The 18,079-nt window shown below is 35.0% G+C and overlaps 2 protein-coding genes across 3 annotated transcripts in view; both read right to left on the reverse strand.

Moving 5' to 3' along the window:
* The window catches only part of LOC125837375 (probable protein phosphatase 2C 10), a 1,808,044-nt gene that overhangs the window by 963,485 nt on the left and 826,480 nt on the right, over positions 1 to 18,079 (reverse strand). The window lies entirely within an intron of this gene.
* On the reverse strand, positions 1,135 to 16,169 carry LOC125837351 (outer envelope protein 64, mitochondrial). Its single transcript, XM_049516485.1, has 13 exons — positions 15,866 to 16,169; positions 15,512 to 15,664; positions 14,769 to 14,893; positions 14,013 to 14,138; positions 9,160 to 9,342; positions 8,884 to 9,028; positions 6,995 to 7,163; positions 4,483 to 4,617; positions 4,162 to 4,362; positions 3,255 to 3,379; positions 3,118 to 3,169; positions 2,419 to 2,488; positions 1,135 to 1,732 (listed from the first exon to the last, which is right to left on the reverse strand). Exons 1-13 carry the CDS (start codon positions 16,114 to 16,116, stop codon positions 1,650 to 1,652), a joined length of 1,818 nt encoding a protein of 605 aa, XP_049372442.1. The 5' UTR covers positions 16,117 to 16,169; the 3' UTR covers positions 1,135 to 1,649.

An 18,079-nucleotide genomic window follows, 5' to 3' on the forward strand; every position in this document is an offset into this window, starting at 1 on the left:
GACCAAACTATTAAGTAAGTAACAATAAGAGCTTATCAAACTATTGTGGGCAAGGCATAGTTGAAGGGCATTTGCGACCCTTTTTAATTCTATCTATTAACAGCCCTAAACAAAAAAGAAGCCCTATTTTTCTTCTTTGTTCATGCTTACTTCCTGTCTTTCCATCTTCTCCCATTCCTCCATGATCAGCAACCACTGCATTCTGCATCTCTCCTGCTTCTTCTTCAGCGAGGTGTTGAAATGGAAGTGTATGGCGGTTGGAAGGGGAGAGCATGAATGTGTATAAACTATATAACAGTTGTATAATAGTGTATGTATAACAACCTGATATATGATGTTATAACACTATGTATGTATTGCCTATTAATATAAACTGGTGGGAATTTGAATAATGAATATACACAGATATTATTTTATTATTATATACATATGTAAGAGTAGTATTGATAAAGGGGTATGATTGAAGGCTTATGCAAGAGAATTTTTAAAAAGCCACTTAAAATGCATAAAGGTCACTTGTTTTGACTTAACAACCATGTTTGAGTTGTACTAAATGATTTATTGCTATTTGCTTTCTCTTGATTTTTGTGATTCCTATTGTTCTCCATCAATCAAGTCTTTGTTTAGCTCACTTCATAGAGCAGTGAATGGCCCCGATGACTCAATAGACATTTTGTCTAATATTTTTCCCTGCCGATTGATTGATGAAAGAAGCATGTCAGCTACAATGAGATGTAAAGTTGTTGCATAAAATGTCATATTGCCTTCTAGACCGTTAACTTTCTATTTTGTGCAAGTATAGATAGGTTAACATACAAAATATAAACATCCTAAAATATGGCTTTCCATCACACAACATCATACAATTCTCACAATCTTCAATATTCATAGTTGTACGATGTTTCTTGTTGGATAAAAAGGTATAGACGCAAAGGCTTCTTGATAGGACAACTCTTGAACAAAGACTAGATTTGAACTACAAGGTATTTTCACAAGAAAAAAATCTCACTAAATTATCTAAAAGGGGGAAACAATTTAACTAGCAACACAACTATCCTATTTGTGCAAATGAGCCAACATAAATGTAGAGTTAGATGGAAGAAAATAAAAAAAAAGGATAATGGGAGATTAGACACACTCAGTATTTATCTATTTGTTTTATTGAGATATGCAGTCAGTCTCCAATCAGGAAAAATAAAACATCTCATAATCCAAACTACTTTAAACACAATTCACAAGGCTCATTGCAGAAAGTCCAAAAACTTAAGTAGTTTCTCACTCATCAGGATGGTGATGGTGAACAAAATTAACTACTTTGTGTTGGCTACATACAAAAGTTGACAAGATAGCATCCTTCAATTGGGACTTAAAGGTGTGTCGATATCAAATGGGAACGAAAACAAATTTTTTTTCTCCAATGGATGAATTACTTACATGTGGAGACTTGGACCAGAAAGAAGAAGAAAAACAGATATCCATGAGCAAATACAAGGAATCATACAGTTTTAGTTAGAAGCTTAACTTCCAGTAACCCAACAAGGGTCATCTGTATCTCTTTTTAAAAAATCCTCTGCCTTTTTGACGTATACATTATTACTCCGCTGATTTTCCTCTGGGTTTTTAATATCATCAGTCTTAGCAGTAAGTGATCAACTAATTAGCTTTCTGAGTCTCTTTTCAGACACACTCGCAAACTTATTCTGTGGTTCCAGAACCAGTGCATGTCTAATATCTGCAATATCAAAATCCACAGTAAATTAATAAATGAACTAACTAAAAGGAAACTGGATGGCCATCTTTGGCCAGGACGGACCATCCAACCTGACTTTAATAAATATAGTTCACAGTTAACATGAAAAGATAATATGGAAAGGAAGTCACAAAATTTACAGTCAACATAATATTCCTCAAAAATTATTAGGATTAACTAGAAAGTGGTTACATAAACATAGCTTCTTCTTTTTTCAACGCAGATTCATCCATATGCATGTATGAGCATGAGCCAAAAACAACTGCTGAGATTGCACCTACTGCTAATTTGATCCCACCTGATCACGCACACTGCTACTTAGATTTTCCCGGTGACACGCAAGGCACTGAATAATGAAATAGCAGCCAACCCAGAAATCTGACCCTCTCCCCCCTCGAGCGGCGTACTACAGATCTTTTAAAACTTACATGAGATGACTAAATCAAATTTTGTAAATAAAATATTTTTCATTAGTTTTTGGAAAGCTAGTCATGGGGAGATAACGAATGAGCAAATTCTGTGCAATTAAAAATTTTCTTCCTACGAAATGGGACCACGAAAAGATAGCTGAAAAGGATTTAACATAAAATTGCACGCAGAGAGAGCGCAAACAACTGGAAACATGCACCTTGCAACAGACAGACTGGCACATAACATCACAAACTTACCTTGAAGAGCCTCTTTATAGAAGAGAAGGGACTCCCTGGCAGTTCCCCTTCTCATATAAGCCTTTACATTCTGCACACAAAAATAAAAAAATCCACCCCAGTCAGAATATATTTGGATCATAAAAATGGAAATTGAATGTATGGGAGATGGGCATCTGCACTCTCATGCATCAAATAGTGAACCTAAGCTACAAGAGGAAAAAGGTAGAATAATATGAGTCAACACCACAAGAGAAATTGTAGAATGTGTCACCTTGAACAAACAAGAGAAATGGTACAACATTCATATATCTTACACAACTCAAACAAATTTGCTTGACAGGAATTTCTACCATCACTCATTTAATTGTAAACGTACTTGAGAAATTCATATGTTTTCTGATAAACTTTTGGGTGCATTTTATGTTATGCTTAGATTACTACATAATATCCACAGGACAAACGCCAGACAGCAAATATAAACAGAGGGAAAAAGTTCTTTTCAAAACTAACACTCCTTTAAGGTTAACTTTTTAAAAGATTTCCCTTAAAAGCCCTGTAATAGGGTGAAAAGCCCTTCATCAAATACAAGTGTTTGACTACTATTACCCTGAAATAATATTTCGAAACAGTATTAGATTGGGTACAATTCAAAAACAAAAAAAAGAAGTTAAACAGTTCACTAATATTAGTTGCAAAATTCCAAGTTTCTCCTGATACCTTTTTATCAAGTGAAATTGCTTTAGTACAGTCCTCTTCAGCTTGTTGGAAGCTGCAAGTTAAATCACTCGGTAAAAGACGAATTCAAACAGAAAACATTGAAGAAGTTGCACTAGTATCATAATTTATTATCATACCATCCCAATTCTAAGTAAGCAGCTGCCCGGTTAGAATAATATGTAGCGTTGTCACTCAATTTTATTGCTTCTGTATAGTAGCTTACAGCTTTGTTCCACTGCTTGCCCTTAAATGCAGCATTTCCCTATATAGAATGCATCAAATTACCATGATAAACTAGAAAAGCATACTAATGACAGATCCCACAATGTTCAGAAGATGGTAAATTGAAGACGAATGACTATCAGGCACAAAATTCTTTCATTTCTCATTGGTTTAGTTTCAAGAAGCCTAAAACACAGTATCAAAAAGATAAAACAATTGCATATACTGTTACTTAAGACTGAACTTAAAAATCTGTAGTATAGACTGTTAGCCATGCTTGCAAAATTTGCTACAATTATGGTAACCGCGTGCCAGTAGCATTTTGAGTAGAAACTGAATTATGTCTTATTAGCAGGCTCTTCTTTTGGAGGAGAGACCGGGCAAGAGAGATATAGTGGAAATGCACAAGTTTGGGTAAAGATATGAAGAAAAAATGAGAGCATTTTGCTTCTCACCTTCCTGAAGAAGGCAAAATAACAAGAAGCAAGGATGATTACAATGTGGAAAAAATTGGAAGAAAATTCCAAATATTTAATCAGTCATCTATATTGAATAATAATAATTTCAAGTGCCCCATACTGCTCCTCATTAGAGATAATATTGAATCTTTGGGGCTTGCAGCTAAAAGGCTGTAATAAGGAGCTGGGAATTTAACTATCAGGTCTTTGCAGACTTTCAGATTAGGAAACAAAATAGTATGATGCCCAACTTATGAAACAGAATAGTGTGATGCCCAACTTAAAAATCTGCAAAATAATCATGTCAAATAAACTAAGCAATTGATTTTAGCATATTAAAAGAAAAAAAAGTGGAGAATAAAACCTTTTCTTTCAAAAGCTCAGATGCATCAATGCTACCATTGGTATCTGGTAATGGAGATGCACTGGATTGTAAGATTACTTCATCTTGGATAGATGAGTACATATCCAAGACAGTGTCAAGTAGAAACTTATCAGTCCCGTGAGATGCAATAAATGACAGGGAGATAGGATAGTTATCATGTTCTCCAAAAGGAATGGCAGCCTGACATTCAAAACAAGGAACAGATTGTGCACAGTGAAATCACTAAAATATGGAAAGAAAACAAAAGTATGAGGATGACTAAGTACTACTTGATGCTTGAATACTGCAACATGGAATTACCTGACAACATCCTGATATGCTGGCAATGCCCAATAAAGCAAATGCTCTATCATGAACTTCTGCAGATAGACCTTTCCTTGACTTCAATTTTAAAGGAGGATCTGCAATCGTCGGAAGAACCAATATGCCATCGTTCTTCAAACAAAACGAAATGAGTCCTTGAGACACAAGTTCCATGAAAGGATACCACAAACAATAAAATCAATGTAAAGATTCTCTGAATGGGCATGTTCTCCTTATTCAACTTCAGACTGAACTGAGATTGTATTTTTACATTCAACTTTTAAAAATAAATTATTTTATGTGATGCAGTCAAGCAGAGGAATCGGGAATCTATATCAGATAATAAGCTGATAGTAGTCAAATATAACATATAAATCATTAATAGAATTTGCGTAGAAGTTTCTTAGAGAGGTAAAACAATACTTGTAGGGGTCGTTTGGTGTGAAGGATTACACAAAATAGTATAAATTGTAGTGCCACTTAATTTGTTGTTTGGTAGGCATGTCCGGGATAACTTATCCTGAGATTAATAATTAGTACCGGGATAAGTTATTCCTCCCCTTGGGTAGTATCGTAATCCCGGGATAAGTTATCCCTCCCCTTGGGTAGTATCGTAATCCCGGGATAAGTTATCCCGAGATAAAATAAGTAAATGACAAAAATATCCTTTAAAACCTTTTCTATACATCACTTTTCACATTCATGAAGGGTACTTTTGTCAAAAAAAAAAACATTTACGAAGGGTACTTTTGTAAACAAATAAATTGTTCTTAAAATTTATGCAAAGCCTATTATTTTGAATACAACAAACCAAACACTCAATAAAAAATATTCTCAACATAACTTACCATCATAATTTATCCCATTATAATTTATCTCATCATAACTAATCCCGTCATAACTTGAATTCAAACCAAACGACTCCGTATAGCTTTAACGTGCCATCTCACTATTTTTTTTTTTATAAGGTAACTTTGTATTCACACCAAAAAATTCATCAAGTAAAAACTGATGAGGTGGGATTTACAACCCCAAAGGGCATCCTGATAACCAAAAACCCAAAAAAGAACTTAACAATTGTACTATGAAGTCCACTAGACTTACTACCTCCCCCAACATATCCTGTTTACACCAAAAATATAGCAAACTTAGACTCTTCATCTTGATCTTCTGAATGCTGCTAGCATGCCATCTCACTATTTTAAAAAGTCCTTTTTATGTCATTTGAAATGCAGATATAATAACGCGGAGATCAAGAATGAACTATAATACATTTGTATTGTAATGCAAGGTACCATATTATAGGGAATTGCAAAAAGGAAACAACTAACATGGAGGGGATTACTGATCCCTTCATTCCTGCAATACTTATCCTTAATTTGAGGGATTCGACAAAAAAAGGACACCAAACTAACATGAGTCTTACGTACCTTTTGTTAATTTTCAATAACAAAAGAACCACAACCAATACTATATGCACTATGAATTTAATCAGCCAACCAAATGCCTCCTAATTTGTTTGTGTATTATATGTGTGCCAAATATTTTAAGACAACCCGAAAAACGAACATTGTTAGATAAAAAGGGGATGCAAGACTAGATATTGCATCAGACATTTTTGAAGTGGTAAATGACATAGTAAACTTTTCAAAACTGTTCCCCTGACATTTGTATCAAAGTTATGTGAAATATTAAGTGCAGAGGCATCTGCAAAATTTCAAAAGGATGGGTGCACTTATGAAAAGATGGATTTAATATATAAATTTGACTGGTTTGACCTTCGTCTTCTTATCACTTGAACCCGTTAAACATTTAAAATTATAGGTCCAAAATTGATTCTTATATTAAAAAAAAATAGTGATTTTATACATATAGTTACATTTTGTGTAGAAGGTATGGAGATCATTGACTGTATGCTATATCATCGAGTACTAATTGTTTTAATATACACATTGGTTTAATTATATAAAAAAATTGCATTGCTAAAAATAGGATTTTCCAATGTGACAAACTTGAAAATTTTGAAAGGTTAAAGCAAAACAAGAAAGAAAAAATATTAATTAAAACCCCAAAAGTGCTACCAATAACCACTTAAAGAGGTGTTACCTAATTTTAGAACAAAAAAGACTGAGATAGATGAAAGATTTAAATTTCTATCCTCACTTAGAGAAGTACACCCAAGCATCATTGCATTATATGATACTTCGAGTATGGGTTCACACATCTGTATTTAAGTATTTTTAAAAAAATATAACACTACTCTACATGATCACAGGAGGAGAGCATGGGATCACATGACCCTGTGACCCCCTCCTAGATATGCCCCTGATTAAGTGGCTTTGACGAAGAAGAGAAGAAGCTAATGGTAGCTGCCACAAATGGAGTGGTAATCCCAAAACCCCAGCCCCCCAAAACAAAAAAAAAGATAGGAAAGATGAAGAATGGGGAGAAAAGGAATCATAACAGAAAAAGAGAACTTCATTTTTTACTTTATGCTGTCGAAATGTACCTTCAAAAGATTCTGCATAGCAACTCGCATCTCGGTCCTAACTTTGTAAAGAACTTTGATGTTCTCAGGAGCCAAGGTAACTGCTGCAGCAATGTGACTGGTGACTTGAGAACCCAACCTCGGTTTCACAGCCTTCATCCATTCTTCATAATTTGTGTTAAACTCATATCTGAGAAAGACTAAGCATCAGAGATGATCACAGGGAAATCAGTGCCTCGACTAAATCAGAATTTTGAACAACATACGATAGGAAGAAGATGGAAAAACCAGATATAGCACATATGTAGTCATTGAGCGTATCTATAAATCAGGAAAGGCAACAAAGTAAAGAGTAGTAATCCCCTCTTTATTCAAAAATAAATCCAGTTAATCCCACCACTACCTGCTATCATCCACAATCAGTATCAGCTTGCACATGGCTGTCAGTGCTTTACCACCAGAAGGGCAAAATACAGCCAGTGTAACTATCAACTAACCAGTCAACTGTTACTTAACTTCCAAATCATTTGCAGTTTTGACAAATTTACCAAATGTGGTGAACGATGGAATGCTTTAGAACTATGAAAATGCCAGTTAGCAGTTGAATGTCTCAAGGTGGAAGTAGATTAACGAAACATCAGTGCCACAACTGGGTATGTCCCACAGTTGTTCTGGTGATAGAACATAAACTCTACAGAAGCCTTCTCGGTATATTCAACAGAGAAAAGCTGAAAATCCCACTAAGCTCGCTGGATGAACATGCTAAACAGAAGAACAATTTAGATAGGATCAAAAAAAGTGTTTTAGAGAATGAAACCATGCAGCTTCCAATTCCATTAGTCCCAATGTCAAATACTCCATAAATGAGTTTAGACATCATGTTATGCATGAGTGTCAGATAATTTATATTTTACTACATGCCAAATTTGAAGTTGTCAATAAACTAGAGATTATGTCTTGAACCAAGAACGAGAGTAGTTCTCTAGTTTTCTATGTAAATCAATATTTTACTAAATGCTAGATGAGATTTTCAGCACCCCAGAAACGCACAAACGACGAACTTCCGAGAAACAAAATGTCTCCATACAAGTAGAAGCCAAGAGGATACGGAGATGTGAGACAGAAGCAGATGATCTTGTCAACAATATTGACCTGTATTTGAAGAGCAGCAAAACCAGTCGTCCAACCCAATGCAGGAGGCCATAACTAAACTATGGCCAAATGAAATACGAGTAGGAAGAGATTACATATAGGGATTGGAGATATCAATGCAGAGAGATTTTTGTGAGGAGAGAATCCTTTAAAGAGACTCAAATCTTTGAAACCAATTCCTATTTATTATTTTTTGGAGAATGGTCTCATTTCATTAAAACATCAGCACAAAGTTTGTGCTGATAAAGAAAGAGAGAATACAATCTCCAGAGGAAACAAAACATAAAACTCCCCTTAATCAACAAAAACATACAGGGATTATATAGCTTTGCAGTATGGATTCACTATCATTTAAAGAATCCTTTACTCCAACAAAATAAAAAGTAATATACAATTTAATTTTATTCTCTCTGAGAAGTTCCTTGTATTCTCAAAAAGTCTTGAAATTTCTTTCCTTCCAGACTGTCACCAAATGCATGTTAGGATGGTCTGCCATCATTTCCTTTGGTTAACACCACCAACTACTCCACTCCAAGCACTCAAGAGGTCTATTGTCTTCTCTGGCATATACCACTTCATTTTAACTGATTCTGGTCCATACTAAATAATAAACCACTAAGATACTAAAGATAGCAGGACACATTGTCAAACAAGAAACGTGAAAGTGGAAAGCATAATAAAAGTAGCTTAAAAGTTATATCACTTTCTAGTAAGAAGATCAGCCTAGTACAATATTCAAAGTATGGCATGTGCATGACCTTTGAAGAAGAAACATCACAGAAGAGAGAGCTCGTAGAGTAGACATCCCATTCTGCTGGATGGTTGATTGTTCAATGAAACCTTTTAAGCTGGGTACGTTTGATGCAATATACTGCCCAAGGTTCAGATGTTTGGGTGTCTGGTCTGTGCAAATACAAGAAAAATGAAAAGTGATACAAAGAAATAGAGAGTGCCAGCATCTGGCAACCAAATGAGTGCATCGAAAAATTATGATATATATTAGGAGGAAAAAGAAAAAGTAAACTGCAACTTACATCCAGATAATTTTTCTATTACTTTGGTGACAACATACACTGTCTTCTGTTTTGGTACGTTACAGAGCTGAAAAAGATCATCGGCTATAACAAAGCATCTTGTCCTCTTAGGTTCAATTGATGGTATCTGAAGCAACACATGTCCAACTCGATGCAGCACAGATGGATCACGAGCTAACCATCCTGTAAAAGGGATTGCCACCATAAAGAATAGACAACTGATTTAATGCCTAGCAGGAATACCTAAAAGCCCAAAGAGACGGTCTGTATATTTACAATATTGACCATCTTAAATTTCAATTAATCAAAATTCAAAAGCAAATTTTTTTAATCTCTACCATCAATAAATATAGCCAGGGCAATTTGTTTTGATAAAGGTAAAGTTGTATTCCTCAGCAATGAGGGTATGCTGGCAACCATCACAAAGATTTACATCAGTGACCCAAAAAAGACCAACTCAAGAAAGCTGCTACTAAACTTATAAAGAAGAGAGAATTTAAAATCTGTCCAGCCTCCTCTATACCCTCCTCTTTACACAAAAAAAAGAAGAAAGTCTTCATACAACGCCATTTGATCTTTTGCACTGATTCTGCAGTATTTTCCATACACCTCTTGTTCTTTCACTCCAAATAGTCCACCTTATACAAGAGGGTATCATGTTCCACCATTTCTTCTGGCTCTTACTCCCCCCTCTTCTCACCCAGTAACTAAGAAGGTCTGCAGTGTGTTCTGGCATTGTCCAGTTTGTATGTGTTCTGCTTAGAAAAATGGCCCATAATTGAGCAGTGACTTTGCAATGGAGAATAGATGGCTATTAGTCTCATTTGTCTCATTACACAGTGAACACCAAGAAGCTATTTCAAAGCCTCTTCTTTGCAGCTTCTCATGAGTTTGCCAGGGCAATTATAAGTTATGACTTACCCAAATAGGCCTCACTCATGGGTATCAGAGTAACTCTTCCCATTGCTTTTACAGAAGTTCCTTCTTGTATTAACAAGTCGTGGAACTTATCAGTATCTTTGATTAGTTAGGTGCTTTTTCTTATTAACAAATGAAATACCTATAGTTTAGTACACAATTGCCCATTCTCAATTCTTTTTAATGGATGATATGAAAGGTACTCTTCCAGTGAGTCTACATGGCTCCCTACCTTCAGAGTTGGTTCTTCTTCTGGTGAGTCTACATGGCTCTGATGTATCTCCACACTCCCCAACACATGGCATTGAAGCTGTCCTAAGACCCAAGGACTAAGTTCACCATATTTTGCCAATATCACTTCCCTCCAAAGGGCCTTCTCCTCACTGATTCATTCGGAGACTTTAATTCTGCACTCTCAAATTTTGGATTCCCAAGCCTCCCTTTCCTTTGCTTAGCTTTACTATATTCCATTCACTAGATGATAGCCCTTTTCTTCTTTGCCTCTTTTCCAGAGGAAGTTTCTTATGAGTTTATCTAATATTTTCACCACCTTAGAGGGAATAGGAAGTGGAGACATTACATAGGTGGGAAGTGAGTCTAATATTGATTTTATCAATATGGTTCTACCTCCCCGTGAGAGGTATTGAGTTTTCCATCTTGCTAACTTCTTTTTTGTCTTTTCCATGATTCCATCCCATATTTCTAAAGTTGTGCCTACTACCTAGTAGCATTCCCATAAGTGGTAGGTAGTCCCTCTACTCTACAACCAAGTATACTTATCAATATCTGAATCCGAAGAATTTCTTTGATAGGGATCAATCTACTTTTTGCCTAGTTGACACTTAGTCCTTGCTACAGCTTGAAAAAGAATTAAAATTAGTCTAATATATCTCAATTGCTCAATCTCAAGGTCACAAAAAACTAGGATATCATCTGCATACAACAGATGACTGATCTCTTTTCCACCCCCATTTCTGGCTCCTATATGAAAGCCCCTTAGCCATTGTTCTCTGTGGCTATTCTCATCAAGCTATTAAAATCTTCCAATGCCAATATAAACAAAAAGGCGGAGAGAGGGTCTCCTTGTCTCAATCCTCTTTCGGCATTGAAGAAACCTACTAGCTCTCCATTGATAAGGACAAAGAATCTAACTGTCTTCATACATGCCTCTATCCACTTCAACCATTTGATCTATCTCATAGTGTTGAGTAAGAAAGACCAGTTAACATGGTCATAGGCTTTCTGAATGTCTAGTTTACAAAATTAATCCTGCATTCACATCTTTCATCCTTGAGTCTAAAGTATACACTCACTAGCAATTAGGGCAACATCCATAATCCGTCTTCCCTTTATCAAAGTCATCTGATTTTTATTTACCAATTTATCCACCACCTTCTTTAGCTTTTCAGCAAGTAACTTAGCCATGATCTTGTGCAATCCTCCAACCAGACTAATTGGTCTGTAATCTTTAAGATCTGAGGCTCCAAACTATTTAGGTATTAATACAATAAGGTTGCATTAAAACACTTCTCAAATTCTGATTAGAGTGAAATATGCCAAAGTCCCTATTATACTTCATCCCAGAAAGTGTGGGAAAAAAAAAATCATTGGAGAGCCATCTGGGTCTGGGGCTTTCTCCTTGGCACATAATTTGATGTTGTCCGGAATCTCCTCCTCATCGAAGGGTCTTTGTAAACAGGTATGGTCCTCTTCAGAAATCATAGAGAACTTGTTTTTGAATTTTGAATCTTATCATTATATTAATTGCTGCCCAGTCCGCCCCTTTGAGCATGTATCCTTTTTTGCACACCCTGCTTCCTTAAGCACTTATAATGCACACTTAGCCGAACAACTAAAGTTGGAGGAAAGAGATAGTCGAGGTGTGAAATGGACCAATGATGAGGCACAAATGATGAAAATTTCCCCTCACCCTATGGTAATTTGCATGTCTAAGAAACTGCCTTGCCTCTCAAACTTGTCCTAATTTGCATACAGTTCTTCATCAATCTGAGGTTAGAATGGATTGCTTCCTCAAAGACAAGTCTCATTTCATCCCTCAAATAGTGTCCCAAATATCTAGAAACTCACGGTTCTTATGTTTCAGGTATATCCAAGAGAAAGAAAGGACTTCAAAAAGAGTGAGAGAACTAAAAAATCCAATCATGGCATTTGACTCTAAGAAATTTGGCACCAATGTTGTATCAAAAATTAAGCAGGGATATATAGTTGAGTTTAAGCTTAACTACAATGTCACCTTCAAAATACTTGGGCATTTCTTTCCTTCCAAATCACCCACCATATAGGGATTCCCATGTTTTGGAAGAAGATTTGATCAAACCTTTTTATGCCAGAAAGTAAAGAAATCTAGAGCCATATTTTATACCTGTTCAAAAAGAGAAATTTAGAGACAAAACTCATCATCTTAATGCTCTGTTGATAGAAATGTTTCCAAGCCCTTGTGTATTTATAAAAAAAAATCTTATTTCCTTTTTATCACAATATATTTTATTCCTGAGGAAGCTACCTAATTTTACATTGCGCCAGTTAAATGCTTGTCTAATACTAATTAAGTAGTTGATAGTTCCCTTGTACTCACATAGTTACCTACTAATTGAGTGTTCGGATTGACTTATTTTAAGTGTTTTTGGCTAAGTTCTTTCTCTCTTTCTTGTAGTGTTTGGCAAAAATAGAAAGTGTTTTTAAGCACTTACTTTTAGGCCAGAAAAGTACAAAAATAAGTTAAAAGCCAAAAGTTGGGTATTTCCAACTTATAGCTTTTAGGTATTTTTGAAAAGACAATCCAAAAACCCTCTAAATCAAGACATTCCACCAATAGGTTGATGTGTCAATTAGTATGGTCGTGAAAAGTATCAGAAATTGGGGTTGTAGGTTGGCCTGTCAATTAGTTTCATGGTCATGAAAAGTATCAAAAATTGGAGTTGGATCGGGGCCTCCAATGGTAAAGAGGGAAATAAGTAAAAGTTCCTTTTTATCCCATTCAGCATTAAACAAACTTCTCAACTTTAGTTTCTCCTTTTCTGGTGCTGTTCTAATATGGAAAAGTGAAGAACTCTCTACTATCCTGGTTCCAGTAATGCAGTTCGCAACAAGAAATTAAGGTCTTCTCCTGGGAGACTTTTTCTACTTCTTGATTAAATGTTTACTTAACAGGCTGCAGATATAGAATTTGGCCTCTCCAGATATATTTTGCACTAGTAAAATTACACGCGCTTCGCGCGGGAATTTAATGTCATGGAATTTATAAAATAATACTTAAAACTTATCGGGCATTAAAACTAAAACACTATATATTATCTTACATACAAAATTATGTAGTAACAAACACTAATAATATATATGTAAAGGAAAATGAAAATTATTAAATCTTATCATTTATCCTTAATAACATAAGCATTAATTAATGATTGTAAAAATACATACCATCTGTAACATAAGCAAAGCAATAGTGTCGGTGAGCCAGGAGCAAAGTACACAAATTAAGGAAATCCCTCTATTTATAGACAACAAATGGTAGTGTGAACAAATGTTTATTGTGTCTTATCACAAATGTTACAACTATTTGGAAAAGTTGCAACCCTTCGAAAAGGTTACAACCTTTCATAAAAGTCACAACTTTTCATAAAAGTCGCAACTCTTCATTAAAGTCGCAACTTTTCATAAAAGTCACAACTTTTCATAGAAGTCACAACTCTTCATAAAAGTCGCAACTCTTCATAAAAGTCACAACTTTTCGTAAAAGTCACGTCAATTCATGAAGGGTAAGGGTATTTTTGGAAATAAATAAATTTAAAAGGAAATTTTTGCTTGTGGTGGCGCCACGTAGGCGGGTGTAGGGTTCTCTTTTATATAGATATATGATTAGTCACAAAGCAAATACTGTGGTAATAGTCTAGAGAAAACAAAATGATACATACCAATACTGTCCAAACTTTGTGATACAGGCAGAACACCAATAGTTGATACGGCCCCATGTGACGGCCTAAACCCAAAGACACCACAAAATGCTACTGGGACTCTAATGCACCCAGTCGTATCGGTACCTGCAATAGATCAGACTCTATAACCATCTAGCATTCTGAAACCAAAGTGAATTTTTATTACAAATTAATACCACTCCAATTAGTTAAACAGAAGCCGGCCATCTTACAAATTAAATCTTTCATTCCATCATGTTCATACTTCGCAGATATATAAGACGAGGAAAACATAACTCAATGTTAAATCTATCCATAAGAGGAAGACAAAGGAAAGAGGAGGCCTAGACTATAGCAGGAATATATCTTTTTTAAGACGGGTGGTGTCTGGACTAGCTTAAACGCATCTCGACTATTCCACAGGGTACCTATGACCTCCCACCAGGTACTAGGTATAACTTTGCCACCAAGGCATATCAGATGGAAAGGATCACCGGGTGTTTTTTTCCTGGATTTGAACCGGAGACCTCATGGTTCTTCTCTCACTCGATTGACTATTAGGCCTCACGCAAACATCCTTGGTGACTAGAACATGAAAATATCTTCAACAACTCAAACATATTTGTGAGTATAGTAACTTCATCATCTTCATACTTTAAACCATTATAGCTAAATTGAACAGACACAGGAAACGGAAGAAAAGGAAACTTTGAATCAGCGATTTTCAGTAACTGCAATTTAAATTGACAACCATACCTAAAGCAAAATCAACAAGTTCAGCTGCAACAGCAACAGCTGAACCACTGGATGAGCCACCTGGTATATGAGATGGCAATTTTGGATTAGTTGGAGTACCGTAGTGCTCATTCTCTCCAGTAATCCTGAAACATTCCAACAGAGACATCAATTCCCTTCACTGAAATTGCATTGCTTCAAACACAAACTGTTTTCCTCAGCCAAAAGAAACACAGAGGGAGGAAAGAGAGTGTAGCAACAGATGATAGCCATGTATATATCTGAAAAATGTACTACTTCTGTCCCAACTTTTTTGCCAGTCTTCCCATTTCGAGAAATCCTAGAATGCGCTGCACCATTCCATTTCTATACATCTTTACAATCTTTCTTTTTATAATCAAGAAATCACGAGAGCTAGTGACGCACGATTAGATATTCGGTGGATGATAGGTCTGCCCTTCTCCACTACCAAGCTTCTGTTGCGGCAGGATTCAAATGTGCATGTGCCTGACTGACACGTTCTTGTCGTGCTCTTATCAATAAACCAAAGCCCTGAGGCCACATCTTTCACAACTTCTACGGATTCAAATGCATTAAACTATTCAATATTTGAAACTTGATGTTTCTCTATAAAACTACTTTTCAAGATTGCTTTAATGTTTATTCAAGTAGTGTATAATTAAAATCAACATTTTAAGTTCCGTGTAGAATCAAATATTTCATATAAAATTAATGTGACATAAGATAGAAAAAGCGAAAGATACCCAAGTCCAAATTCGTCCATGATAGTCTTCCCAACACAAGTAGAACCATTCTTCAGAAGAGCAGTTACAACCATGGCTGTCTTTGTAGCCACCTCATGCGTCCGTTTCCAGGCAGGACTACCAAAACCCGTCACATATTCCTTCACATCAATACTATAACAGTGGAAGTAGAGAAAAAGAAATTAGAATCAATTCCACGTCCAGAAATGCAGCAAAACTGTTATTAGTCCAATAGCACAAAACATTTTATTTTTCTTACAAGATCTAATCCTTCCAAAACCAAAACCCTCACAAAATAACAAAAGAAAAAGAGTTTTCGCCAAACTTTAACTTGAACAGAGGAGTATGACTAACTTGTCTTTGATGGCAAATGAGAGACCAGAAAGGGAAAGTCGAGCAGCTGGAGGAGGTGGTTGAGGAAACGGAAGCAACTCTATTCGTTCAATAAAAGCGCCAAAGTCTTGTTTGATTGAGTTTCTAGCTTTCAATCGTCGCCGATTAACCTCAGCCAGGATCAATATTCCGGCGAATCCGACGCCGATCACAACCCAGACTTTGGGGTTCGATACATTGAGTTTAGTCATCACCGGCAGCTTCGTCGGCATAATTTGAAGGTTTTGAAAGGGTTTAAGAAACAGGGGGAAATGCTAGTATTGATTTTTGGGTTTCACAGAGACATAGAAATGGGGTTTAAGAGTCTTCTCCAAAGAAAACTTTCCACGTGCCTGTGCACGTTTCCCCCACGCGCCGAATCTTCCTTTTCCCACAAGCAAAAGTCCTTCAGAATTTTCTTTTAAGAGAAAAATGCAAAAATATCATTTGGTTTTAGGTTAAAAATATTCTTGTTGTAAATATTTTAGTTCAAAAATATTCTTGCGCAATCAATATTTTGGCCAAGTAATGCTTTTATAGTTACTAAATGAGTCAAAATGTCTTTTTTTTTAAAAATAAATATATTATTTCTTTGTTAGGGCATCTCCAACCCTACACTCTAATTTACTCTTCAAACATAGAGTTTTCTATTTTTTCAGACAACAAACTCTAACCAATACTCTATTTTCCTCTCTAAAAAAGATTGTTCTTCTTTCTCCTCAATATTATATTATTATTTATTTCATTTTTGTTTTCTTATTTCGTAATATAAATCTTTTCTTTCTTTAATAATCATCCTATATAATTTGCATGTTATATAAAAAAAAAAAAATTGAAATTCTTTATTTAATATTAAATTATATTTTATTCTAAATTTCTAAAGAACAACTACGAATAATTGAAAAAAGAAATCGACAAGCACAATCACAACTTCTCTAAATCATACACTACATACTTCCTTTTCCGAATATTGTTAAATCTAGAAATGAACTACCAGATTAACAAATTATTGTTGTGATTTTTAAAATTATTATGTTATGTATTGTATTATATTGTTATCTTGTATTTAAATTATAATGTTGTGTATTGTATTTTTAAATTAAAATTTGTATCTTATCAATTAAATTTTGTGCATTATAGTGTTTTTTAATAAAAAAAAATCAAATATCACAAAGTGATGAAAATTAAAAATAAAATAAAATATTATTAATTCGAGATGAAAGTAGTATATATTAAATAATATTTCTTTTTAAATGTATATTACATTTTAAAAGAATTGTGAATATTAGAGATTTAATTAATAGTCTTATATGAAAAATAATATGTTAATTACAAAATAATAGAAATAATATTATAATATTCAAAAAGTGAAATAGAGAGTATGGAGAACTACTATTCAACTCTTCATAGTAGAGGATAAAATAGAGAGTGCTTGGAGAGGACATTCTCTATTTTACTCTCCAAACGTAGAGGATGGAGAGTAAAATAGAGTAGGGTTGGAGATGGGTTTATAAAATATTATGGTGTGGATGTCTATTACACCAGAAGTTACTCTCACTAATTATCTTCATTACTTCCCTCTATTACGTAGATAACCTCCACCTTTATGGCAATCATTCTTGTAACTAAGGGTGACAGAATGAGTAATTAATATGGGTATCCGCTCATATTTACCCATTTTAAATGGGTTGGGTATCCAACTCATTTAAAATTGGGTAAAAACGAATAATACCCATATTACTCATTTAAAAGTGGGTAGTTAAATGGATAAAATGGATAAAAGATGTGCATTCACACAAACAAACAAAAACGTGATGAAGTGTGGGATAGTAAGAAAGTCTTTTTTTTTTTACTTTTTTTCTGGGATAGGAGGTGGGGTTGGTAGGGGGTGGGTTTGTAATTCTTTTTTAATTTAAAATTTGTAATTTTTTTTTTTCCTGATGGGGTGTGGAGAGGGGGGGCTGGTAAGGGGTAGGGGTGTGGGGTTGGTAGGGGTAGGGGTGTGGGGGGCTGGTAGGGGGTGGGGTGGTAAATTTTTAAAAAAAAATTAAAATTTTAATGAAAAAAATTTAAAATTTTGTCAATTTTTTTTGGGGATGGGGTGTGGAGGGGGGTGGTAGGGGGTAGGGGTGTTAAGGGGGGTTGGTAGGGGGTGGGGTGTTAATTTTTTTAAAAGAGTATTTTAAAAAATTTTAA

This window comes from Solanum verrucosum, unplaced genomic scaffold (genome assembly GCF_900185275.1).
Source record: "Solanum verrucosum unplaced genomic scaffold, falcon-dt-bn FXZP01000147.1, whole genome shotgun sequence".
NCBI classification, from domain to species: domain Eukaryota; kingdom Viridiplantae; phylum Streptophyta; class Magnoliopsida; order Solanales; family Solanaceae; genus Solanum; species Solanum verrucosum.